Raw genomic sequence first — 26166 nt, forward strand, 5'->3', positions numbered from 1 at the left:
GCATAAAGGTGCATGTCTAAGCTTAGAGTTGCTCCTTAGATACACTTCCTCACAAAACCCTCAAAATATTTTTGGTGGAATACTCCAGTAGATAATTACACAGACTTCTTCTCCTCAATCTTACAACCTATATACAATCTAAAGAACGCACAGCACAAGAACAAGTCCTTCATGGTTCCTCACGGATATTCAAAAATGAGAAGCATGGCTGTGCTTTATTTTTTTTTTCTTCTCTCCTATTTGTAAAGGGTTTTTGCAGCTCTGACACTAGTTTTATTGCGGTTACAGGCATCTCTTGACAATAAACTTAAGAAACAACTTTTCCCAAATACATACTTAAAGCAATTACTGACTGGATATCCTAGCGGAAAGTTCTTTTATGTCATGAAAAGGATAAGAGGTTAGGTTAAAGAAGTTGATGGGAGACTAAAACATGTAATTGAAAACAAAACTTGTCACAGCTGGCTTCTGTACTATCTCTCCACCTAAGCAAAGAGGTTAGAATAAAGTTAGAAATGCAGTACTGACAAGCATGACAAAACCACAAATGACTCCTTACCATCTTTGTTAACAGAAGTAACTTTGGCTGGATAGAAGCGACAATCAGACCAGCATGCCAATACCTGATCATTTATATGAAATCCCTACAAGACAATAGTTAAAAGTGTTTTCATCTGAGAATTACTGAAACATACAACTTCATCAAAACATCAAAATGATTCGTTTTCCAATATTTGAAATAAATAATAAAAACTTATACAGCAGGCAACGCAGCAACAGTGAAGCATTTTAATGGTCATAATTCATACAAGTGCACATTAAACTGTTACACACTCAGATGTCCGCTATTTTCTACTTACTGCACAACCTTCTTCCTCATGTAATCCTTCTTTTCTTAACTGTATTTTCTCTAAGGGACGCAAATAAGGACTGTCCCAACAAAACCATTCATCGTATCTATGGTTCCAGCGTTTGAAATGGATAAGTACTTTTCCTTCTTCATAATCAATTTCTTCAATGTGAGCTGGATACCTGGTCAAAAGGCAGATTAAAATGTTTCAATTAAGAATAAGGTAAGCTGTCTCAGACACTTAACTACAATACAAAACATTGCACAAATGGAGCCTTCTGCATGATCAAAAGCAAAATATCTGAAGATCTGTTTGATCAGGTGTGATGGGGAGTCGAGTAACTACACCTAACAATCTCCAGTTTCTACAATCTTAATATTATTTGATGTATCACTTGTATAAGCAGTAAAGATGCTACAAAATGACTAAGAGCACAGCACAGGATGAATCCCAAACCTGAACAAAGGCAAACACCAGCTGCAAGAAGAGGAGACAACTAAGGAGTTCTTAGTCTGGGGTGGAAAAAACATAACTAGTGATCAAGAAGTCAGAAAAACCTTCCCTACACCTAGAAATTGCACATATTCACCAAACTGATAGCTTCAGCTCCCTCTTATCACCAGTAATACCTGGAGGTCAATACACTCCTCTCAGTGATATCCATCAACAGGCATCATGAATCGTCTTCCCAGTGTAACAGCAGAAGTCTAGCAGGCACACTAAACCTAATTTAAGTTTATATTTAATCTGCAAAGTCCTGGGACTTTTAAATAAAAATCTCTCAGTATATTAGAAATACAGGAATCTGAGATGAGTCAAATTCGGTTGTTTCTAACCAGGAAGACCTTATAAACTATGCATTTCTTTAATTGCATTGGTAATTTGTAACTTCAGTAAGTATTTCAGAATCATAGCACAATTCACTATCCCAAAAGAAGATAACATCCCAAGTATTAATGTTTTCCCCTCTGCAATAATAGTGCCAGGGGAAAAATCTTAACTTGTCAGTGTTTTCAGTTATTTGTGGAAGAAAGGCAAGGCCCCACTGAATTCCTGAACAAAGGGCTGAATAAAAACCACCCAAACCCACAAGTATTCTTTACCTGATAAATCACACTTTAAAAGATAGAACAAGTGGTAGAAAGAAATGACATCTCGAAAGGATCAAGCCTGATGCTAAAAATAAAACTCAGACATGTCAGAATTAAGACGTAAATGCAGCACAGACTACCATTCTACAATCCTACACAGATGAAAAGCTACCTACAACTGAAATTCTTCAGCAGGTCTGAGACACGTCCAGCCATGACTTGTTCAAAAACAGCTACAAATAGGCCACACTAGAGACTGACACTGCAACCACGGAGTAAGGCTCTGCCTAACACTGGATGCCACATGCCTCAAGCTATGCCGTTAGGTCATCCCAACATATTATCAGAACGCATGCAGCAAAGGCTGTGGAAGAAAAGGAGACAAATGGAAGATACTTATGGCAGGGACATCTCTAACTGGTTACCAGCTTCCTAGGAAGGAAGGAAGGAACTTCCTTTGTGTGACAGTCAACATATTTCCTACTTAGGTAACCCCAAGCACTGCCCTGCACAGGTTCATGAGGGGGGAATATTCACAATCTTTCCACATGTAACAACATAGTTCTATTAAATGTAGTCTATTCTTAGATATCTCAGCAACTGCCTATCACTAAGTACAGGTAACGACACCAAAAAAAAAAAAAAGAAAAAGAAAATCGGTATCTAGTTGCCTACGAAGTACAGCAAAAACAGGGGTAGGAATTCCAGGTCCTCTCAACAAGAGACTAGCCAGAAGGATGCTTTTGCCATCAGGACTGCAGTGGGCCTAGGGCTTGTCCAGATTCTCAAAGATCAAGAGGGAAGCGATAAAAATGACAGAGTACCGACTCAACATTAAGCTAACAATCCAGTCCATGCAGAGAACCACCTCTGGTCAACACCCTCAATCCACTAACCTTCTCCCACTGGGGAGAGACAAGCCCAAGTGACAAGAGCCAACTAACTCTGTGATGCAAGACCAAGACTGTTCCCTGCTTCATACCCAGTAAAAGGAGGAACCTTCTCTACCAGAAGAATCATCATCCCAGAACCATGCACTAGTATCATCTGTGCCTATCCCACCTCACCTTCTAAAGACTCCCTGATGGGGGGGAGATGTTGATTTATCATCAAGAACAGCAAAAACATACGTGACAATGAGACCAAATTTTGGCCTGGTTGAGAGCCAGCGTAGGTGAACTGGAGCTCTCGGCCAGCTCCTGTGTAACATGCTGCAAAGTCTGAACAAAATCTTCTGTTTCTGAAGCAACCAACATCAGCAAACATATGTTCAATGCTCTTGACTGGAACAGTAAACCTATTAGAAGCTGTGCTAGATCTATCCCCGAACTTTGACAGGCCCCTCCCTGACACCACCTTCCTTTCAGATGCAAACTCAGCACTGGCAACTTCGAAGCAAAGAAGAAAGGTTCACAGGTTCTCAACAGCTCTGAGCACCACACACTGACAGTGCAAGCTTCCTTCCTCCAACATTTGTACCCTAACCTTCAAACCGTTGAGCAAGCATGCCACATCAGGAGGCGCAAGTCCTCTCAGATCTATACAGAAGAGGAGGAATGCAACATATCCATGCAGATGCACCGAAAAGCCTGTGAACGTGCCAAGAGGTAGAGGTAACTTAAAAGAAATTCAGACTTCTTTATCAAGAAAACGTACTATGGGAGGATACACACAGTGAAAGGGCAACAGCGGAAGCCTGGCTAAGGCCTGAAAAAAGACTGCAACTGCCATGTGTCCAACACATCCTCCCCCAAACCACAAAGGAAGCATTCAGCTGACTCCACGGGTTTTCAAGACAGCTAACTGATCCTGGGTAGGAAATCCCCAACTGGTACTGATCTGAATATTTATCTAACACACTGAAAAACAAGCTGAAATCAGACACAACTTCTTGCAATATATTGGGAGGCCAAAACAATTCCAGCTCAATTCAAAAGGAATGTTGAGCTTGTACCTTTCAAGGCCTTAGGCACCGGCTAAACAGCAAGGGAAAACCTCCAAGATGCCCGAACTGCTGGCACCGGTTTTGCTAAGAACCCAAGCAACAATCAAAAGCTCAAACAACATAACTCTCAACAGACAGGGGTTAGCGATGACTGGCAACTTCAGACTACTGCTGTCAGAACACAGCAACCAATATGAAAATGGATTTCTTGTAGACACAAGCGCAAAACCATCCTCTTCTGGGAAGAGGTAAATAACTGGAAATTCAGAATCAGAGTGCTGACTGAAGGAGTTCCTATCTCTCAGTCCCAGACTAGTTTTTCTCCCTTCTCCTTTCCCATATACCAAAAAGGAATTGCTGTAAACCCCCTCTCTCTTGGAGGTAGGAAGGGACAAGCTTACTGCAGTCAAAGCAATGCTGAGAGGAAAGGAAGCATCTAGGAGAACCAGTACCATGCAGGCCAACAGCTATGGGGTTTCATCTTTTCAGTACTGCGACGAAGTCCTGACAGCATGAGCAATTAAACTCACGGGCTGACAATCTAAACCTTAAGAGGGTAGCACAATAACAATACTAATCTTTTTTTCCAATACTCAAGAGCCTCAAACAGAATCAAAAGCCTCTTCATATCTGTTTTACTGGCATAACAGACAGAAGAACTTGAAGAGGTGTTGTTACAATAAGGTAACACAAGTGGTGTCATTATTTGCCTACTGCAGGTGTCCAGTGCAGAGTCATCCTCTTTTCGGTAAGACAGGATGTCTGCAGCTAGCCAGCACTGAAGAGTTTAAGTGATCCAATGCAAAAGAGTTTCAAGAACTCAATTCAGCCAGGACAGTGTGTGCAGGTACATCGTTAGAGCTACCCTCTCTGGGTTCTTTCCATTTAGGACTGCACTACTGGAGCAGTTCCACTACTCCATCCTCTGAACTCCAGCACTGTGTACCAAGAGACCTTTCAGCATGCACAGAGGCACTGCCTGATGGCCGGAGCTCTCCCTCTTTAGGGCCCTGAGGTCAACAGACACTGCCACAAGCCTTTCACGATAGCTTTGATGCATCAACCAAGCCCCAAGAACTAAGCCAAGTACCAAAAGTACTCACTGTACACCCTGGAGTTCAACTCTAGGAGATGACAGACAACTGCACCAGGAACTGAAGGGCACTTGCATTACATTATGATTCCAGTTACAACAAAGCAACCCTCCATAAGATTTGCATCTAAAGATTCAAAATTCACTTTGCACTTTGGCAAGGAGCAGACTCAGCGTTGACTACTCTGCTGGCATGCACAATTTTTTTTCTTCTTCAATAGGGTTGGCATCACATCCAAACACCCTGAAAGTCCTGAGCTAGCATTTCAGGGCACAAGCCACTGCCATGAAAGGCAGGTAAATGGGGCTCTGAGATTAAATACTTTCCAAAGCACTACTGCTATTTGAGAAGCAATACTGGCCCATGAATTGACTGGTGTGTTTGGTACTGAGCACCGAAATCAGTGCCAGCTCTCTGATCAAACAAGAGACTTCTGCGTATGTTTAAGTGCCAACATAGCAACAAAAGTACACACAAGAAAAGCTTGGAAAAACAAGTATCAGCAAAGGGGAAGTTTTGTATCCACATCAAAAGGAGTACATTGCAACCACACCACAGAGTGGTCCTGTTCAGACAGCGGCAGGTGAAAGTAGCAGGGGAAGAGAGAAGTCTGCCGTCCTCTACAAATCCACACCTCGGGAGGTGTGTCAGCCTGTCACCACTGATACTGCTGAGAGAAAATAAGCCCCCAGCTCTTACAAATTTTGGTTCACAAACCCTGAAAACAGAAATACAGGCAGATCACCACTCAAGGAAACATGGACTTTCTGACCCAGGTTTCAAAAGCTTAGCAGGCAAAAGAAAACTTTCAGAACTGGAGAGTTAATAACTAAGTTGTGAGATCAAAGAGTTGCAAAACACTGTGCATAAGACAGGTCATTTAAGATCAAGTGTTTTTAAAAACCAAACAACATGGCTTAGTTTTGGACATACAGCATAGCCAAAATTCAAATTTAAGCCAAGGGATATGTGGAAAGTATAGTAGGTGTTGAATTCCACACCCCCACCCCCGCCAAGTTTTCCCATGTAAAAGCTGTTAAGAGCTACGTACGCCCATACTTTGAGATACCGTTGTTGTCCAAACACATCAGAAGGATAACAGTCACGGACATGAGTTATTAGCCTTACTCAAACATGACTTATACTAAACTGCAACTTTAATAAGCCTACATTACAGACAGGCTAAGAAATCTCATTTTTGTAGGCATGACTTTTTGCTGTATAAACAAAGCTCAAGATACAAAAGATGCATGCAGATTGAGACTGAAGCCCCACCTACGCAGCTCTTGGTTACACAGGAAAGCCAACATAACACGCAAGTATGATTTAATGTTCGTACTTCATGTTCTTTCCATAAAGAGCTATGTTTACTCATTTTCACGATTACAATCCCCTTGTACCTGGAAAGTAGAGAATATTCTGCATGCAACCAAGATGTTTTGGAACAAGTTCCCTGTGTCTAAGGCAGTTCTCCATCCTTCTGGGATGCCCATATGGTTTTCACCACTCCGACTTCTGCACGCTTAACCTGCTGGCAGGTTCCAGAGCCTGAAGTACGACCATGTCTAAACCACACAGACTCTTAAATAAAAGTCAACTATACCTGATTTCAGGAGAGAGAAGATATCTTAAGGAGCTAACAAAACCAAATTAATTCCTGCATTTAAGAAGTCTTTGACTCCAGCAATTTTCATTGTAGGCCTCATTCACTGAGCATTATTAAATGCTAATTTTTGAGCTGACTTCCTAAGATGAACAGAGTTAGAAGGCTCAAACTTAGCCCGAGTAACTTTTAGGCCCTTTTTCCTCTTCCTACTGCAGTGGTTAGCCAAGAAAAAAGTGTTCTTCCTCACAACTGAAGTGTACAAGACAGGCTCCAGAGCAGACTTAGCGTAGAATGTGTTTCCCCACCCAGTTATTTAATTGTAAAGCTGACCACCCTCAAACGAGCAGAGACCGTATCAATTTCAATCAGACTTTAAAGCCTATAAATTCACAACAGCAATGGGAAAGGAAGTAAGTGAGGAACTACCCTGGGTATTCTGTACTGCAAAGGATTTCTCTCTCCGTGATGTCTGCTCTGCAATCTACGTATAGCACAGAACTTAAAGTGTGAATTCAGGAGTACCAGAGTCTGAAGTCCCACTAGATTTATGAGTAGTCCGATTTCCTAGACACAGATAGCACCAGTACACTTCTTTTTAAGGGACAGCACAACATATCAGCATCCATCGCCCATTTCAACCACTGGTATATAAACTTCTATAAATTAACTACTTTCCTACAAACCAATGATGAGGACTCTAAATATTGTACCAATACAAAATGTTTAAGATATTAAAGACTTAGAGTTAATATAATATGAATGGTTTTAAAAAAATACCAGTTTTTTAATCTGTCACGGGCTTCCAACTGGGCTCCCACCTCAAAGTTGATCCCTCTTCTATTCGGAGGATGTTTTGTCATTTTGTAATATCAACACTGCTGATTTTATTCCCCTGAAAAATGCAATTAAATATCAATCACTAATCAAGACATACACAAAATAAGCTTATGCACCATAATCCCCAAAAGCTAGATGTTAAGGGACCTCTGTATTTTTGGTTTGCAGAAAGTAATGGGGGCAATTATGTCTTAAACAAGGGTTCCCAAGTGACAGCGTGCAGAATCATTCCAAAAACATGTTCAAAATGGTAGCTACTGGACCATGAAAGATTGAAGGTCAACCTTTGTCCATCGGTCCAAGTTCCAGGTCAATTAAGAACTCTGTAACCCAATGTTTATTCACAACTGAGATAGAAGATTCATGATAATTCTCTCCCCCCTCCCAGTTTTGATGAATCCAGTAAACAGGAAGTAGGCAAAAACAAACACAATAACAATCTTGCAACAGCTACCATGTTAGTGAAATGCTCAAGAACACCGTGTCACCTCATCGCTACAAATACAATAGAGTTCAGACACATGAGAAATACGTAGTTTCTTTAACCAATTTTAGAAGACTGTCTATACTGCTTACTTATTTGCATTGCTTTCTTCCCACTTCACCACTTTAACCAGAAAATAAAAATAGTCTTCATCAAGACATGTTTCCAACAGATAATATAAAGTTGTAAGAAATCTTGCCAAAGTAGTTTCTCTCAAGGTACATTTAGAGGAAAGCCTGATGAGGAGCTATTTTTCCCAGATTTTTGTCAGTCGTTTCCCACAATTATAAGATACAAATTATGATCCATTCCTGTAGTCTTCAAGCTCACATTATCAAAAAATATGGGTAAGTCTTATTCAATACTGTCCTCCTTACAGTAAGGCTGTATCTTGAAGATTCAATTAAAGATGCATAAAATGGACACAAATGAAAAAACCTTCTAGTCTTACACTACAAGAATAAGGAGACATGCAGTGGCAACAGAAATAAGCAGCAGCATTTTGGTTCACACAATGCATAAACAGCAATTATATCAACTGAGCTGCATCTATAGAAGGATTAACATTATTTTATGAAGAACTACTCTAAGTTCAAGTGTGGTTCAGAAATCAAAGATCCTTAGGGAAGTCATAAAGCTTTTGTCACAGGGAAAAGCTACTCCATCGACACACTTTTTAAACCAGGCCATTTACCAAGGGCTGGCCATGGAGGCACCCCCACCACCTCGAGTATCATAACCACATTGCAAAGGAACTTCTCTACCAGAGGATAATATGCTGTCTTCCTCTAAAGCACTGCTTTTAGGCTTATCTTCACTACTGTTAAAGCAGCCTGCAACGGTATGGGAAAAAAAAGTGCTATTATCTATACCACAACACAGTGATTCACACCAAAATAAAAAATATTTTAGCCACCTAGGAACTGAAAAACATTGCAAGTTACTCTTCTACGGTATCTGACAACAAACTGTGAGCTTGCCCAGCATGGATCTGAATCAGTCCAGGAATGACTGTCTTCTAATATGGCTAGAAGTTGGGGTGGGGAGGGGGGGATTTACCTACCACCTCCGTAACTTTTAACTGGGAAAGGAGAGGGGGAAGGAAATTAAGGAAAAGTTAGGATGGGTGGGGTTCTGTGTTCTGATGAAAAATAAACAGTAAGAATTAAAAAAAGTAATCTGGAAATCCAAGCAGCAAGTGCAAAGCTACATTTCCTTTTTTAACAGTTTATCCACCCACACCTCAAACATCCACTGTTTTCCCTGCAGATTTACATCATTAAAATACCACTTCCTCGCACTAGCAATATAATTTCTTGCCTCCAAATGTGGAACAGACACACATTTTGCTTAACACTTGTAGGAGAAGTTACAGCTGCGAGATGACTCTCGTCCTAGTAAACTTGTGTTTCCTCTTCATTAAGTAGGGACACGCAAAGACAACATACTCTTAAAAGTACTGGAAGTACAGTATTGAAGCTCTCTGCAGCGGTTCCCTTCAGTAATAGCTGCAATCCTGAAGAATGGGAGTCATTTCAGCTCACCTACACAAGGCTGAAGGGCATACGTGTCTCCTGACTTCAGTAACAGGATCTCATACAACAGGGCTTCTATAAATAAAGATCAGGTTTGGTGAGGAAGGCCTTACTATAGTTTCAGTCAAATAGTAAAAAAAACTGTGAGTATCACAACTAAAGGGAAATCTGAAAAAAACAGCAGAAGCCATTTAACCAAATTTACAGAGGCTGCAGATTCTGTGAAAAATCTGAACTCTGTCCACTTTACAGCTAGAGTCAGCTGGACACCAGTATCTGTCAGAGCACACACGTACCGCAGCCCACTAACTCAAACAAGCTTGTTACAAGGCAGCTGATCACAAAGTTGGAAGAGAGGAGAAATTGTATGGGCAAAAATCTCATGTCACTGCCCCTTCCCCCAAACTCTTCCTTCCTCTCCCCTCCCAAGTTCTGAAACTTGGGCTGCTTTGGGTTATCTCTTGCAGGAAATAGCCACAAGTTGTGCCAGGGGAAGTTTAGACTGGATATTAGGAAAAATTTCTTCACTGAAACGGTTGTCAGACACTGGAACAGGCTGCCCAGGGAGGTGGTTGAGTCACCATCCCTGGAGGTTTTTAAAAGACATGTGGATGAGGCACTTAGGGACATGGTTTAGTGGTAGACTTAGCAGAATTAAGTTTATGGTTGGACTTGATGATCTTAAAGGTCTTTTCCAACCTAAATGATTCTACGATTCTATCCTGCAACTGGATTTAACTTGATCCAGCAGCCCCTACACTCAGCATGCCGTGCAAAGCAGGCTGCCTTTTCCAGTTGTAGCTAATTTCAGGAACAGCTTCCTCAAGCAGATACATACTCGGTAGAATATTACACGAGATATACTTCTCAATAGAGGATCTCAACAATTTTACTGTGAAACATACAGCCTTAGAACAAGACTGAAACCATATGATACGACCTTCCCTGGGAGCCATCACATAGCTCTTCACAAACAAGGCCAACAGGCAACACTAAAGCCCATCCACGTTTCGTCAGCATGACCTTGACCACATGGAGAACTTTGGTTCTCAGAAAGAAAGCAATGAACACAAGGCTTGCTCCACTTCAAGATCTTATGTTTCAGCCTCTGTCCTCTCCTGCAAGGACTGCTTAAAAACCCTGAACGACATCAAAACAGATTGTTAACAAACTAATTAGACACAGTCATAGCTACGACTTGGAAATAAGAACACTTCACCAGAACATCTTTTCTAAAATTTTCTTCAGCAGAAAATTAATTTGTACTAACTTGGTAACTAAAGCGAGACACGAGCAAGCTTTTCACTGTGGTAACTCTGGGAATCCATTTTTCTCAAGTGCTCAACACCGCAATTAAAACAAGGGGTAGTTACCAGGTCTACCCCCAAAAGCTGTATGGCTTTTCTCCAAAACCTTTTATTCCACTATGAGGATTAGACCTGTTTCAGGAACAAGAACTCCAGAACTTAGACAAGTCACAACTTCCAACACAAAGTATTTCTAAATCTACACCACTGAAAGTACACATTTCTCTTGTTTCAAAGGGAGAGCCTCTTCTTCCCCATAAAAGTCACCATGAGGTAATTTAGCTCAACTATTCAGATACTTACAGGTACCAATCAGGAAGGCACATTTATATCAGGGCAATGCAGAGGATAATATGCGTATATTAATATTGATCCATTCAGGAATCATGACTTTTGTCTTTTAGAGAGCAGAAAGCTTGTTCTAAAAGTGCAGGTCCTGTACACCCACACCTGTAGCCGTTCTTACTCTCTTCAGTTTTAAGCTCTGTCAGTGCTGAGCCCCAAACCTGGCACACCACTAAGTTCCAACAGAAGAGGCTTGCTCTGGAAACTGGACAAGTCTTTCATATTATCATATAGAGCAAAACCAAGCAGTTACAGCAAACTTCCTTTCACTAATAACAGTCTATTTTTGTTTTCTCTCTGGAAACTGCAGAATCACTGCAGTCTTTTTCAAAACCTTACCTACCTTTGCAAACATTGTTTTCCAAATCACTGGTAAGTATGATTAAACCGTTCCCTATGTATTATCACACCAAAACCCCTGCCTTTAAATCAGTCTCGCTTCCAAACTTAGTACTGTCGCAATTCAATACTTCATAAGCAGCTCAGAAGAAGGGCAATTCACTCCCACAATTCAGCCTCTTATCTTCTTCATTCTTTAGTGTATCTGTGCCAAACCTGGCGATTTCCCTCCCCTACCCCATCAGAGCACAACAGAGGGAAAAAAAGAGGAACTCCATGAAAAAACATAGTTCTGTGGCTTGATAAAGGAGCACGGTAAACTTTGGCAGTTTGCATAAACGTAAATTTTCAAAGTAGTATTTAGTTTTATTCTGGATGGTAAGCTTGCTGTCCTATCAGGCTTTCTGCATCACTGGTGATTCAGTAGGACTACATGGTAGGACAGGTAGTGGGTTAATAAAAAGCACTGGCAAAACCAGGGAGTAACAAGCAACTAGTAAGAGATTGCCCTGTGTTCACTGGAGATGCAGTACAGGTGTAACTGAACTGGGATACTGAAGGCAGCCCCAAGATTTGAATTGCAGTTCCAATACAAGCGACAAGACATAAGCTTTTGTTGTTTCCTTCATGTATAGCAGTATAAGCAGTTTCTATGCCAAAACAGATTTAGAGTCGATTCCACAAAGCCAAGCTGACTCTGCCATTCACTCCAGCACCAGACAGTGTTCCAAAACTACCTATGTGCCCATTTTGAAACTGCCAAGGACTAAGCCCAATCACATTCTGCACATAAGGTTTTTATTGCTCGGCAATAGTCAGTTTTGACCTTTTAGTTATACCATCTGCATACACGGTACCAAGCCTCGCATCTTCATCAGTGGTAAAACGATGAAAGCCTCACCCAGTTCACCCCCTACAATATGCACGCCCCCATCAGGAATGGTCAATCCAGAGAAGTCCATGGTCCCCACCACAACTGGAAGACCTTGCAAGTGGATGACCACAGCCATGCTGTGCTGAAACCACACACCTGCAGATGAGAAAAGGTAATGGCTGTATCAGACTGCAAAACAGTATTTACAGACACCATTTATATTACACAATCGTAATGGCATCTTATGAAGACTAAGTACAAGTCTCACAAACATTTAAACATAATTTTTAAAAGTTGTTTTGGCACTGACTTGGGAAGCTGATTACAACAGACTTTTCTTGCCTGCAGACAAAAAAATTCTGCCTACCAGGTTTTGCCTACAGCAGTGTTGCTACCATGAAGTATGCCTCACTGTATTTTACCCTACGCATAAAAACAGAAATAAAACCCCACATCTGTTAAAGTATTAACCCAGAAACACCTTCTGTACTAGCTATTCATCTAAGGATCCCTATGCTCCCGCCTCATGTTTTGTTTATGCATACCATTCCATAGCAAGATGAGTAAGTTTTAGGACACAACCATAAATTTCAGATGTCCTTAGCACTGGTATTTCAAAACACAAAGCCTTAGACCTTCAGTCAGTCAAGTTGGTTTGGTTTTTTTTAATGTAACAGGAGCAGAAACAGGAAAAGATTCAAACTGGACATGAAGACCATTAGACAGTGCAACAAATTCCAAGGAATACTGCATCACTTCCCTTTTTCTATCCAAAAGACACATTTCAAACAAGACACTGGACTACATGCAGTTCTTATTTGCACCATGCAGGATCCTCAACTAGATCTTAACCAGCACTCACTTCTTGCTTCAAAAGTTTCCCAGATTCAATCAACAACTACACAGGCAAACTCTTTGAGCAACACAACACTGAAATTGGATCCTGAACTGCTATTTACAATTTCCATACTGTACAGCCAATTCCTCAACACACAAACATTCCCTCAAAGCATAAGACTTAGTATTTTATTTCAGACTCCTATTTTTCCTCTAGGTTATACAAGTAGACTAACAAAACTGACACAAGTAAAAATCTACGTTTTCTGTCCTCTTTAGGCAGAAACCAAGACTTACTCAAAGTACTCAGTGACAAGAGTGAAAAGGTGTCAGCAAACATAAGTTACCCTCCCCAGATCAAGACCCTCACACTCTCCCTAAGATTACAGGACACTGAGAACATCATTTTCATCCTCTCAACAACCTCGCATGTAACTGTGCTGTCAATTCAAATCAGTGGTGAGACTGGGACAGACCAAAATGGAAGCAGAAATTATGAACATGGGCAATTCAACAGAACAGAAAAAATATTTTTCTATAATAAAACCTATTTGAATTACCAAGTGCAATTAAAGAAATAAATACCCATTACTAAAAAGAATTCTTTTCATTCATTTGATCATCTCATTTAGCTGTTCTATTTTCCCCTCTTTTTTCCTGTAACACACTAAAAGACAAACAATCTTAAACACTGAACAAGGAAAAAGATTTGGGAAAAGGGTTTAAGTCACATGAAATAAAGCAGGTTTTTCCTAAATCAAATAACATTCAAGAAAATCTACTTTAATGAAACTGTCATTTTTTCCTCCAACTGAAAATGGGCAGTCTGTTTTAAGAATATAAGGATTTAATTTAGAGAAATATTATCCACAGTGCCTCTGCAAGAATTAAGAAAAACCTGAATTTTACAGCAAAACTTCAAAAGCTTAAAGAAAATCTACAATTAACAAAACCAAGGATCCACACTTATACTCACCAGGAAGAAACTTGTTGCTTATATGGCTGCAAACATTCCAAACACTGTTGTACAACTATAGGGAAGGAAAAACATAAGTCATGTGAATTCTGAGACTAAAAATAGTTTAGAGTTCAAAAAAATATTTACTCTACAGCCAATGATATCCCAATCATCCAATAACACCTCTAGAACATCAATTTAATCTGAAAATATTTCAATACAGAGGGTCAGCAGTCTGCTGTGATCCAAATTAGAGAGAAACTTAGAGAACCTTACAGATATACAAACACTCCCTCTGCCTATCCACGTGAAATTTCTCCATCGTTTATTTGTCCTTTGCTAAACAGAAGCCACCAGTAACTTTACCATTACTCCTACTTCGGTGCACCAGATATTTCAGAATAACCCCATTAACTAAGCAAGGGGACAGCCTAACTACCAAACCTTGTACGTGCAAGTAACTCAAAATTCAAGGTACCGTCTGCAGACATTTAAAGAACCGATCACTGACGTGTTAAATCCACCATATGGGCCAAGTTGCACTTAAACGAAATTACAGCCTACAGTCAGTTTTATCTTGTACATTGAGAATGTATGATTCTAGGTGAAATGACAGGCTAAAGATCCAGCATAGATGATCATAATGAGTTCACCATCTCTTCCAATGGATTGCTAAATATGAAAAAAAGAGTTCGTACTGTCGGGTGTCCCCACCCCCCTTCATCTCATTTGCTTTTTTTTTTTTTTTTTTGCTTTCCAAGCTGCAGAAATTCTTAACTGTTCTCCCCACTTTTCTATCTAACTGCTATTTGGCAGGTAAGACTTTTAAGCAAATATATCTGAAACATTCAAAGATACTTAAATGCAACCAATCTGCCCCAAATCTCACACCCTCTTTTCCTCCCAGGAGTTTAATGAGAAGTACTACTGAGAAATCCCCACAAATATCACCGCATCAATTACGGTCCTATCGCGCAAACAGTCTTTAACTCTGAGGACAATAGCTAAAAAGAGAGAAAACTTCAATTCTGAAACACCAAGTATGAGAAGCAGCCCATAAACAAAACCAGAAGTGCCAGATCTAAGTCAAAGGGTCAAAACGCCTGAGTGTTCTAGATTTGGAAGTACATCAAAATCCTTTTGCAAAACAATTACAGCAGACTGGGATTCGCACAACTGAAGTCATCACTTCTCATGTAACATACAACTCCTACTCATAGTGCTGGATTTCTGCTGCAATACCATGGTGGTTAACAAACTTTAACAAGTCACCTTTCAGTACAGGTTGTTTTAAAAAACCAACCAAAACCCTAGGTCTTTAACAAGCTCAAATTACAGACATACTTTTATTTAACAAGTATGGCTTTTCAAGACATATCATGGTAAGAGTGATGCTTTCTGAATATTTAGAAATAGCTTTTAAACTATTCACAGAGACAGAAAAAACCCTTCTCGCATTTAGAAAGAATTCCAACTGCCCCCAAAAAAGCAGCCTAACAAATCAGGGAAAAAAAATTACATGAAACACTTCTTTCATTGAAAAAGCTTCTAGCAACTTAAGACTCTAAGTATCTCTATGGTTTTAGATCTTCTTAGTTGAGAAAGAATAAATTTAGTGTGAAGGATATTTTAAGGTGCAAATTAATGTATCAGACAGCAAGAATTCTCTCAAGGAAATTTAAGAGTTCAAATGTTTAACAACTGAAAGACCTGCAGATGGCTCAAGCGAGCTGCGTTGTTTCTTATGGAAGCACAATCTCCAAACCATGAGAGTTCACCATGTCAATCCACGCATCTCTAGCCGTGTGAACAAACACGAGCCAAGATGACCAAATGCAGTCCTCTCCTGTCAACCAAGACGTCCTCATTTGGATAAACGACATTCATCACGTGGCAGAGGGAATCTGCATTTTAGTCATACGAGAAATAAACTAAAAGTTTCTCCAGGACAGTTTCTTCATCTGCAAATCCAGTTCACGTCAACACATGCAAGGCTTCTCCGGACTGCAGGAGGAGCGGCAGAAACAAGCTACAGCCATTTGAATTGTTCCAAGAAGCCTGATTTAGCCCGCAGATTGGGCACCCCAATGCAATTTCTCCTGTTTTTCTACCTGAACTGAAGCTGTATAAAACCACTTCATGATGCTGAATGCACCGAGTGTACCTGTCCTCAAAGAGACACTTTTGCCCTGCACTGGGCAGGTACCTATGGCCTCACAGTGCCTTTGTCAAATAAAAATGAAATCAGGAAAAGGAAAGAAGTGGACTGATTCTCACTGCCATTCTATACTCCCTCAGAGGCAAAAACAACAAAAATCCACCAAACTCCTGGGACAAACTTACTTACAGTGGGACTACATTTAAATATTTGGTTTAGGGTGGTGTTGCAGCAGCCTAAGGTTGGACCTATCGAACAACCCTGTACGAGGTGCTAACTGTTGGAGAGCGGCCTTGCACGACAGATGAGGAAAGGAACCACACGTGAGCTCAAAAACACATACAACATTTTCATAATTTTGCAAAGACAACAAGTTTCTTCTTAAAAGAACATATCTTTAAGAAATGGGCAGGGTCCAAGAACATGAATTCCATTTGCTTACGTATTTTCTGCTTGGCTACAACACCCAGATTACTGAGTCTAATACCATTTTGCACTCGATGCCAATGTTTTAAAGTCAGTACAAACACACAAGTATGAAATGGCTCTGAAGTATTACCACCTACATCCCTTTTGAAAGCAATACGTTATTATTCTAGAGAAGTCCACATTTGAGATAGAGATTTAATACTTAAGGCTGTATGTTGGTCAGTAAGTTGACCAATTCACTCCTCAGTTTTAACCAGATGCCTCTGCTTTGAGGTTGCTCTGGGTGTTCCAGCAGCACACTACACACTTACAGCAGATTGTTGAACTTAAGATTTTTCTTATCAGTGAGCATCAACATGTATTTTAGCTACCAGAGGAAAAGACTATGACTGAAAATGGAAAAAGACAGTAGGAAAGCACAAAACAGTACCTACAGCAGTAACTGGACTTGGACTTCAGACTCTTAGAAGAAGTCTACCTGTAGAAATATTCATTAAAAAAAATTGAGAAACAGTTTTCACAGATAATTTATAGCACCTGCAATATTGGCCACTGAAAATCCCATAAGGCACTATTTCCAACCAGTCCGTGTATAGTGTTCTGACACTTAGACATGGCATTCTCAGTTTCATTATTCAATTGCTTCCTGACTGGACAGGACCAAATCCACCCTACTCGCTCATAAAGAAGAGGGTATTTTCTTGACAGTCAAATAAAGGGAAATCTTGCAAGTTACACTGCCATGAGTTTTGATGAAAAATTATGTCTTCATTTAAGATAACGCATTTAAGCAGACAAAGCATCTGTGTGTGTGCCACACTGTAAGAAGGATGTGACTCTCCTGTTTTATTACAAGAAGGAAAGAAAAGGATGCACTTCAAGACTGCTTGTAGACTTGTCCCCCAGGTCAGAGATGAAAGGACAGCAGGAAAAACAAAACAAACAAAAAAACCCCCTGCAACTTTTAGCAAGACTGATGACAGCAATACTGAGAAGACAGAGCTGCAATCTAGGCAAAGGACTGACAGAAATACAGGGGATCGCATAACAAAAAAGCCATTAGCAACTTGCATTATAGTGAAGAAGCAATTACAGTCTGGTAGACTTGCAACCTCTGCTATGCTAATAGAAGCCTTTAAGCCCTCAGCTTTAAGACTAACTAAAAACCCTAACTCAAACCCTATCAATTGCACTGTCTTTGTGCCACTGATGCACAGGTCTAGGCTAAGGATGCTCAGTTCTACATCTGGAGCACTAGAGGTGTTCTTCTCCTGACTCAAGCACTCTGTGGAACAGGAGGATATTCTCTATTTCCCTGGAAAAGAAGTGCGGAGTATAAATAGCAGAAAAAGAAGTCTGTTTTGAAACTAGTATTTTGACATCAGCAACAAGATCAGGAAAGCTCTTTGGTGCTAACTTCATACTGAAAAAACCCACCCTACCCTAAGCCGTAGTGCTTCCCCTCTTTCTTTTAATACAGGCTACCTAGCTAAAGACACAGATGGAGACAGTTCTCTCTCTTTTTAACCGATTTCATAAACCTACCTGAAATGGAGTTTTTTTAAAAAAATAAATAAATAAATAAGGCAGACTGCAGCTGGCTATACTGAAACAAGGCTGGCTGAGAGTTCTCAAGCCCAGTAAAACCACACAAAGGCATGTCAACAAACTAACAAGCCTCAAAAAGAAGTAATTATGTTCCAACATGCATTATTTTCTGCCACACACATCTGCAGTCAGTCAGCACAGACACATTATACACCCGCACGATCACTTAAGTCTGGTGCTTGCATCCACAGAAAAAAACAAAAAACTGAAAAGCCACCAGTTCCAAAAGGTTTTTTGAACTATACAGCCCATGCAGCTATTGGCGTTTTGACAGCAAGGACAAACCAAGAGCTCCAAGTCACTATTTCTTACCTGAAAAAAGTCTTTTCCTACAGGAAGCACAAGAAGTCAAAATAAACCTGTAGGCAAGCAAGGAACAGAAGTATGAAGATAGGGAATAAACTGAAGCAAAAAAGAAAGGAGTAGACTTGTTCAACTGTTGAATGAACTACTACAAGCACCTTACATGACTTCTCAACATGATGGACCATTAAATCCAAAGTATATGCAACTCTTCTTTTTAATTTAATTTAAAAAAAACACTGCACCCATGCAATTAGGCAACCATCAAGAACGCAATTTAAATACTGATGACAACCACTTGTAGGGCTGAACAATAAATCCGCCCCCCCACCCCGTGTACATTCTTTAGCTCAGCTCACAACACTGTTGCACGAGCGCTCACATCTGCGCAGGACAGTGCCATATGGGCAGAAATGAGGAGACAAGTGGCAGGACAGCTTTCCTACAGCAACAGTGTCGGCTCCTGTCAAGGTCTGACAGATTACAGCTACAGACAACACCTAGCTTCTAGAGATGCAGTTATAAATAAAATATGCCGTTCCAGAGCATTTATCATCCCCTACAATTAAATTAGGGATTGCACCCTCCTTTCCTGACCAAGGGGGAGAATTTAGGTCAATATCATGGCCTAGGTTATCCAGGAACTACAAGAGCAGAAGAAAGCGCTTCAGAGAACTTATCCAATTAAAGGTAAGAATTAATTACACGCTCCTTACATTTCAGTCAAGGCAGAGCTGTTATGAGCAATTACTATTCTAGCCTCATTCCCAACCTGACCTTAATTAATTACTCTGGATTACTGACAAACAGATTTTACTCTCAGACTGCTCAAATAAAATTTTATTTCCATTCAGGAGACATCAACAAAGTTATCGGCAAGAATGTAAACTGACCTCTTCCACAAGCTGACTTAAGTCAAATAATGAGTATTCATCTAAGCCACCTTCAATTCTGGAACTATTAAAAAAGTCACACAAAAATTAAAGACAGAATTATACTATGAGTGATCTTCATTGCAAGTCTTCTCACGTGGCTTTTTTTGGAAGCTGGTCCTGTGGAAGGACCCTTGCTCATTACAGAAAATTAAATGAACCCAGGTCAAATGCATTTCTGTTATAGAGATGCTCAGTTACAAGCTTCTGTACAGATACTACAAAAGGTTGGTTCAAGTCATAAGCATGGTTTTCAACATCTAGTTTTAGTCTCCTACTGCATACAATACCAAATTCTGTACACGGCAAAAAGACATGTATTTGATCCATCTTGGGCTCATGAACATTCAAGTATCCCTCCTGATCTATTTTCAAGCGTTTAGGCTAGAAACGATAGCCTGGGATCACAGAAACATGTCTGGTACCAGGAAGATTTTCAGTAAGTAAAGGAGATATAACTATTTCCCAAAATTGTACTGACAGCCTGCTTCAATCAACCAAGACCTGCTATGGCTACAGTTTGCACATCCATGTCAAGCCAACCGGTACAATAATCCATTGTGGCAGCAATAAGCCGTACCCGAACGGAGGCCTGCCAGGAAAAAGAATATGGTGCCTCCCAATTCTACGCATTAAACAGGTAGGACATGAGGCAGCTTTCGGGTTCGTACAAGGATCCACCGTTATTCCTGTTCCTTAAAGACACTGTGAAGGGACAAAACGCAGCGGGACGATGTGCTCCAGACTTCACGGGGATCAAAGAGGCCAGAAGCCTCCAGCTGACGGTGCCGCCTATGGAAACCACCCCCGGCCACGGTGGACACCTTGCGGGGCAGGTACCTGCCCCACGCGAGCTTCCTCCCCGCTTCGTCCCCCGGGGCCGGGCGAGGAGCAGCCGCCGGCCCCCGCCCAGCACCCCCACCACGAGCCCCGCCGGGACCGGACCCGCCACGCTGCCTCCCGCGCCAAACGGCCGAGGCGCCCACAACGCCACCGCCACGCCGCGCAGCTCCCGCGGCCCCGCCGCTCCCCCGCACCTCGGCGCCCGCCAGACGCCCGGCCCGGCCCGGCCCGGCCCGCGCGACCCCCGCCGCGCCGCCGCGCCCGCCCAGACCCGGCCGCCGCCGGCAGAGCCCCCGCGGGCCGGCCCCGCCTCGGCCTCCGCCTCGGCCTCGGCCTCCGCCGCCGGCCCCGCCGCCGCCGCCGCCGCAAGGTCACTCGGCCGCCCCCGCCCGGCCGGGCCCTCGGCGCCTGCGCTCGGCCCGCACATACTCACCTGCCCGCGCCGGCCGCGCAGCTCCGCCGGCCGCCGGCCGCGGGCGGAGGCGCGGCGAGAGGCAGAGCGGCAGGGAGGGAGGCAGGGAGCGGGCGAGGGCCGGCCCGCGGCCCGGGCCCCCCCGGCCTCAGCGCGCCAGGCCGCGGCGAGGCGGAAGCGGCCCCCGCTCGGCGCCGCGGGCCCGCAGCGCGGGAGGCGCCGCCCGGCCCGGCCCGGCCCTTTGTGCGCGGGGACGCGTGCCAGCCGCGCCGCGCCCGGCCTCCCTCCCCTCGCCTCGCCTCGCCTCGCCTCGCCTCGCCTCCCCTCCTCGCCTCGGCACGCCGCGGGCCCGCAGCGCGGGGCAGGGCAGGCGGCCCGGCCCGCCCGGGCGCCGCCGCGCTCTTACCGAGGGATCTGTACGGGAAAAAGGGTTAGAACGGAGCCGAACCGCCCCGGGCCCCGCTCCGCGCCGAGCCCAGCGCCACCGACCGCGCAGCGCCACAAAATGGCCGCCTCGATGCGGCGACGCCAGGGAGGGGGCGGGGCGCAGCGGGAGGGGCGGGGCCGGGTCGCGCTCTCCGCGCGTGGCGGCGGCGGGGCGGGAGCCGCCGGCCCCGGGCTGAGGGAGCGCGGCTGGAGGAGGCCCCGGCCGGGCGAGGTGCCGCCCCGTTACCTCCGCGGGGAGGGCCGCCGCCCACGGAGCCCGCCCAGCCTCCCGCCGCCTCAGAGGGCAGACCCCCTGCAGCCTCTCCCGCCGGGCCCGAGGGGCAGCCCGCCGCCGCCGCAGCGCGGCTCTCGGGGCGAACAGCCCCCGGTTGCTCGGTGCTGCCTGCCGCGGAGAGGCCTGCTGGCCAGAGCTGGGCGGCCTGCTTGGGAAGAGTCCCCAGCGCAGCCTCAGGCGGAGCACCCTGGGCGAGGAGCGCGAGGCGCTGGGCCGCGGGGTCCGCAGGGGCGATCAACAGCCGCCTGAGGCCTTCGGCCCTCCGTGAGCCCCGGTGCCCGGGCCGAGGGCGCTCCCCAGCGCGGCAGCCCGCAGACCCCCTCAGCAGCTGTCGGCTGGACTTGGTCCCCGTCCTTAGAGTCCCTTGTCCCGGGGAGCCTGGAGCTGGACACAGCGCCCCGGGGGGCCCTTACCAGCGCCAACCGGGGGGGGGGGTCGCCAGTGCCCCTCAGCCGCTGGCTACCCCTTGGGACAGCCGGAGAACTGGATGTGCCGCTGGAGACGCAGGATTGTACAGGGGCAAATGATTTTATTTCTTTTTAGCTTTATGCTAGGTTAAAGCCAAAACCAGACTGACACAGAAGAGCACGTATCTGTGTGGGCTGAAGTTCTTGATGTCAAATAGCAGAGTGTTTTGTCACTGTGGGTGGATAAACTCTTCGGGTTCAGGTGGTTTTCCTGGAATAAGCCATCATCTTCTGCTCAGCGGCCACAGGCAAGTTGTATTGGGTTTGCGTGGCAACTTTTTGGTAGCTGGGGGGGCTACAGGGGTGGCTTCTGTGAGAAGCTGCTAGAAACTTCCCCTGTGTCTGATAGAGCCAATGCCAGCCGGCTCCAAGACGGACCTGCCACTGGCTAAGGCCGAGCTAATCAGCAGCAGTGGTAGCTCCTCTGTGATAAGATATTTAAGAAGGGGGGAAAAAACTGGGAAACACTAGCCAGGGAAGAGAGGAGTGAGAATACGTGAGAGAAACAACTCTGCAGACACCAAGGTCAGGGAAGAAGGAGGGGAGGAGGTGCTCCAGGCGCCGGAGCAGAGATTCCTCTGCAGCCTGTGGTGAAGACCACGGTGAGGCAGGCTGTGCCCTGCACCCATGGAGGTCCACGGTGGAGCAGATATCCACCCGCAGCCCCTGGAGGACCCCACGCCGGAGCAGGTGGATGCCCGAAGGAGGCTGTGACCCTGTGGGAAGCCCACGCTGGAGCAGGCTCCTGGCAGGACCTATGGACAGGAGCCCACGCGGGACAGGTTTGCTGCAGGACTTGTGACCCCGCGGGGGACCCGCGCTGGAGCAGTCTGTTCCTGAAGGACTGCACCCCGTGGAAAGGACCCACGCTGGAGCAGTTTGTGAAGAACTGCAGTCTGTGGGAAGGACCCACGTTGGAGAAGTTCGTGGAGAACTGTCTCCCGTAGGAGGGACCCCACGCTGGAGCAGGGGAAGAGTGTGAGGAGGAAAGAGCGGCAGAAACAACCTGTGATGACCTGACCGCAACCCCCATTCCCCATCCCCCTGTGCCGCTCAGGGGGAAGAGGTAGAGAAAATTGGGAGTGAAGTTGAGCCCGGGAAGAAGGGAGGGGTGGGGGGAAGGTGTTTTTTTTAAGATTTGGTTTTATTTCTCATTACCCTACTCTGGTTGTGATTGGTAATAAATTAAACTAATTTCCCCGAGTCAAGTCTGTTTTGCCCATGATGGCCATTGGTGAGTGATCTCCCTATGTCCTTGTCTCGACCTACAAGCCTTTCGTCATATTTTCTCTCTCCTGTCCAGCTGAGGAAGGGGAGTGAGTAAGCGGCTGTGTGGTGATTAGTCCGGCTGGGACTAAACCATGACACAAGTGGATGATTGTTGCCTGCCGGGTTTGGAGAGCGAAAGAGGAACTGCTGTGGCCAAGGTGTCTGCGGAAGCAGGGCTAGGGCTGCCGGGGCTGCCAGGCTCCAAGTGCTTTTCTCTCTTGTCTTCCTCCTCCCCAATAGCCACAGGAACTGCTGTCACTGCACAAATCTGGCTGCTCCTGTGACATCAGCCTCAGCCCGGTGCCATGAGCAGCACAGGACCGGGAGAGCACAAAGGACAGTTTAAAGCATCACTGTACAGCAACTGGCGTGTTAATGCTTCTCTGACAGAGCCTGTGAGCTGTCTGCTGGGAATCTGTGGAAGCGGAGTGGCTTGCTAAAAATACCACAACAGGAAAAAAAAAAAATGTGGGGGAAAATGTAGTTATCAGTTTGGGTTTATTTTTTAACCTGGAAAGCTCAGATGGGGTTTTAACACTGCAGGTTTCTAGAAGCAAGAGAAAAAAAATGCAGAGAGGAGAAAGCAGCTAAAAAAACCAACTCCAAAGTTTGGAGGGAAATGGATATTTATTTATTTTTACTAAAATGTCAGCACAGTGTTTGTGTATTGGGTTTTTTGAGAGCGCTATATTTCATTCAGGAGTTTTCATCATTTTAAAAAAATCACGGAATCTGAGCACATCTGCCATGAGAAGGCACATGTCCGAAACCCCTTCCTTCTCCACAGAAATGGGTCTTTCTAGATCCCACTGGTTTTGAGATGTGGGAAGTAATCCTTTGTTCTGCTGTTCCCACCGAGAGCACACGGCTTTTGGCAGTCCAGGGATGTGTCTATGCCAATTTGTGATGTTTCTCCTTGTGCACTGTCCAGGACTCCAGCTTCAGTATCCGATGTCAGCATCCACGGTTAACATTATCGGAGCCCTCAGCCATCAGCCATACCTGCCTGTTCAGGCTGACCACGGAGCGGCAGCCCTTCCCAGGGAATGGCGCTCCTCCCGCACTGGCAGCCACCATTAACACCAGCGTTGCCTCTGCCTCTTCTCGGCTGTGTCTCAGATCCCGCTGTCCTCCGTGAGTTTCTGCTCGGCTCAGCTGGATCAGCTGGGATCCAGTGTTGTCCCACACATCAAGGAAACCAATAAATGTGGGTAAATGATGCTTTGCAGCCTGGGAAGGGTCTGTCTGCCTTCTCTGGAAAGCAATTCTGCTCTCACCTGCAAAGCCTTTATTTATGCTCCGCATGAGCAGTGTTGAGAACCCCACCCGGCTCGCTGTCAGGGAGTGGCAGGAGCGGGATGCTGTGCTAGGACAGGCGAGCCGGAGCCGAGCTGGCAGCGGGAGAGGCAGGGCACTGCCCTACCCAGCACGGTGCAGGCCAGTGGTAAATGGGAGCAGAGGAGGTCCGGTGGCAGTGACCAGATGAGCATGCAAGTCGCACAGCGATGAGGCAGGTCTGAGGTCAAGGGAGGAAGTCAGTGCATGGGTTGGGGTCAGGGTCCAGGCTGACCTGGCTCAGGCAGAGACCTAAGGGTGTGTGATTTAGGCGACATTCCTGAGGAAGAGGAAGGAAGCTCCCAGTGAGGTGTCCTCCAGCTCTTTCCCTTCAAGGCCAGCTCTACACTGCTTGGACTTGATGATCTTAAAGGTCTTTTCCAACCCAAGTGATTCAATTATTCTATGATTCTACAGCTGTGCTATCAAAGAGCTGGCTCTGCATGCAGGCGGCCACACTGCTGGCACTTCCCTTGCCTGCCAGAGAGCTGAGCTTGTTGGCCGGCCTCCACGTATCTCAACAGAGAAAATCAAGCACGTGGCAAAGGCAACGCACCCGGCCAGCCTTCTGTCTCCACTTCGGCACCAGAGGAACTGTGCTCAGAAAACACCTCTTGCATTGACTATGAAAGGAGGCCAAACCAGCTTCTGCGAGTGGGCTGCGAGGCCAGCCTCTGCGCTTGGCTGGAGAATCCCCTGCGGGAGACTCTCCCCTCCTCCCTGACTGGCCACCCAAGGGGCCAACGTGGCAGTTGCGAAGGGGTGGCTCTGTGCCCGCAGCGGTTTATCTTTGCCTGCACAAGGGCCTCTGCCAGTCGGAGGTGGGGAGCCCTCGGCTGCCTCTGCGCAGCCCACGCGGGGTCACTGCAGGCTGCACGACTGCAGAAGCTTATTGCTCTGCTGCCGAGGGAGAGGCGGTGTGTTGTGCAGATCATCAGCCCTAGTGGGGATTAGATGAGGTCCAGCACAGGTCAGGGGCATTTACAGACTCCGCTGGACATAGTCCCTGCCCTCCACACCAAAGTGCGTGCAACAGTCCAGGGATGAGTTTTCTGTGTCCAGCTGTCCCCATCATGCCTCACCCTGCTCGTACCTGCTCTTGTCAGTGTTGCTGGAGGTCCCCACAGGTCTAGCTGACCTCCAGACCTGGTCCCACGGTGCACATAAGGGTGGGACATGAAGGACTCACCAAGCCAGTGTGCCTTTCTCACAACAGCGCTCCACATCTGGGCAGTTTCTGCCTCAGAACAGTTTCTCACCCCTTCTTTGTTGGCCAGATCATCCAGAGAGGCTGGGAACCAGTTGCAGATCTCGAGAAGGATGTCCACCCGCAGCCTGGGCCCTTGGTCAGGGCAGGCGCAGCCCCATCCATGGAGCAGCGTGGGAGAGACACGCAAACAAGCAGGCACTTCTGCGTCGATGCACCTAGACACCCACCCCGCTGGTTCAACCGGGAGCAGCAGGGAGGCTGTAGCCCCCTTCATCTCCTCCTCCTCTTTGGGGCCGTCTGTCTTCAGGCGACAGAGACACTGCTCTATAGGCCCTTCTGTGGTCCCTGGGGCTATAGGGTCTGGCTGTCTCGTGCT

General features: G+C 45.3%; 1 protein-coding gene across 2 annotated transcripts in view; it reads right to left on the reverse strand.

Annotated features, from left to right (window-relative positions):
* The window catches only part of PHF20 (PHD finger protein 20), a 63827-nt gene extending 49677 nt beyond the window's left edge, over nt 1–14150 (reverse strand). For both annotated transcript variants that reach the window (XM_059827146.1, XM_059827145.1), the window contains exons 1-4: nt 14122–14150; nt 7365–7479; nt 861–1032; nt 560–644 (exon numbers count right to left, since the gene is read on the reverse strand). In XM_059827146.1, the coding sequence (XP_059683129.1) occupies nt 560–644; nt 861–1032; nt 7365–7447 (340 nt within the window). In that variant the 5' untranslated portion in view covers nt 7448–7479; nt 14122–14150. The remainder of the gene's footprint in view (nt 1–559; nt 645–860; nt 1033–7364; nt 7480–14121) is intronic.
* Between the last annotated feature and the right edge of the window lie 12016 nt (nt 14151–26166).

Source organism: Gavia stellata, chromosome 20 (genome assembly GCF_030936135.1).
Source record: "Gavia stellata isolate bGavSte3 chromosome 20, bGavSte3.hap2, whole genome shotgun sequence".
Classification (NCBI taxonomy): domain Eukaryota; kingdom Metazoa; phylum Chordata; class Aves; order Gaviiformes; family Gaviidae; genus Gavia; species Gavia stellata.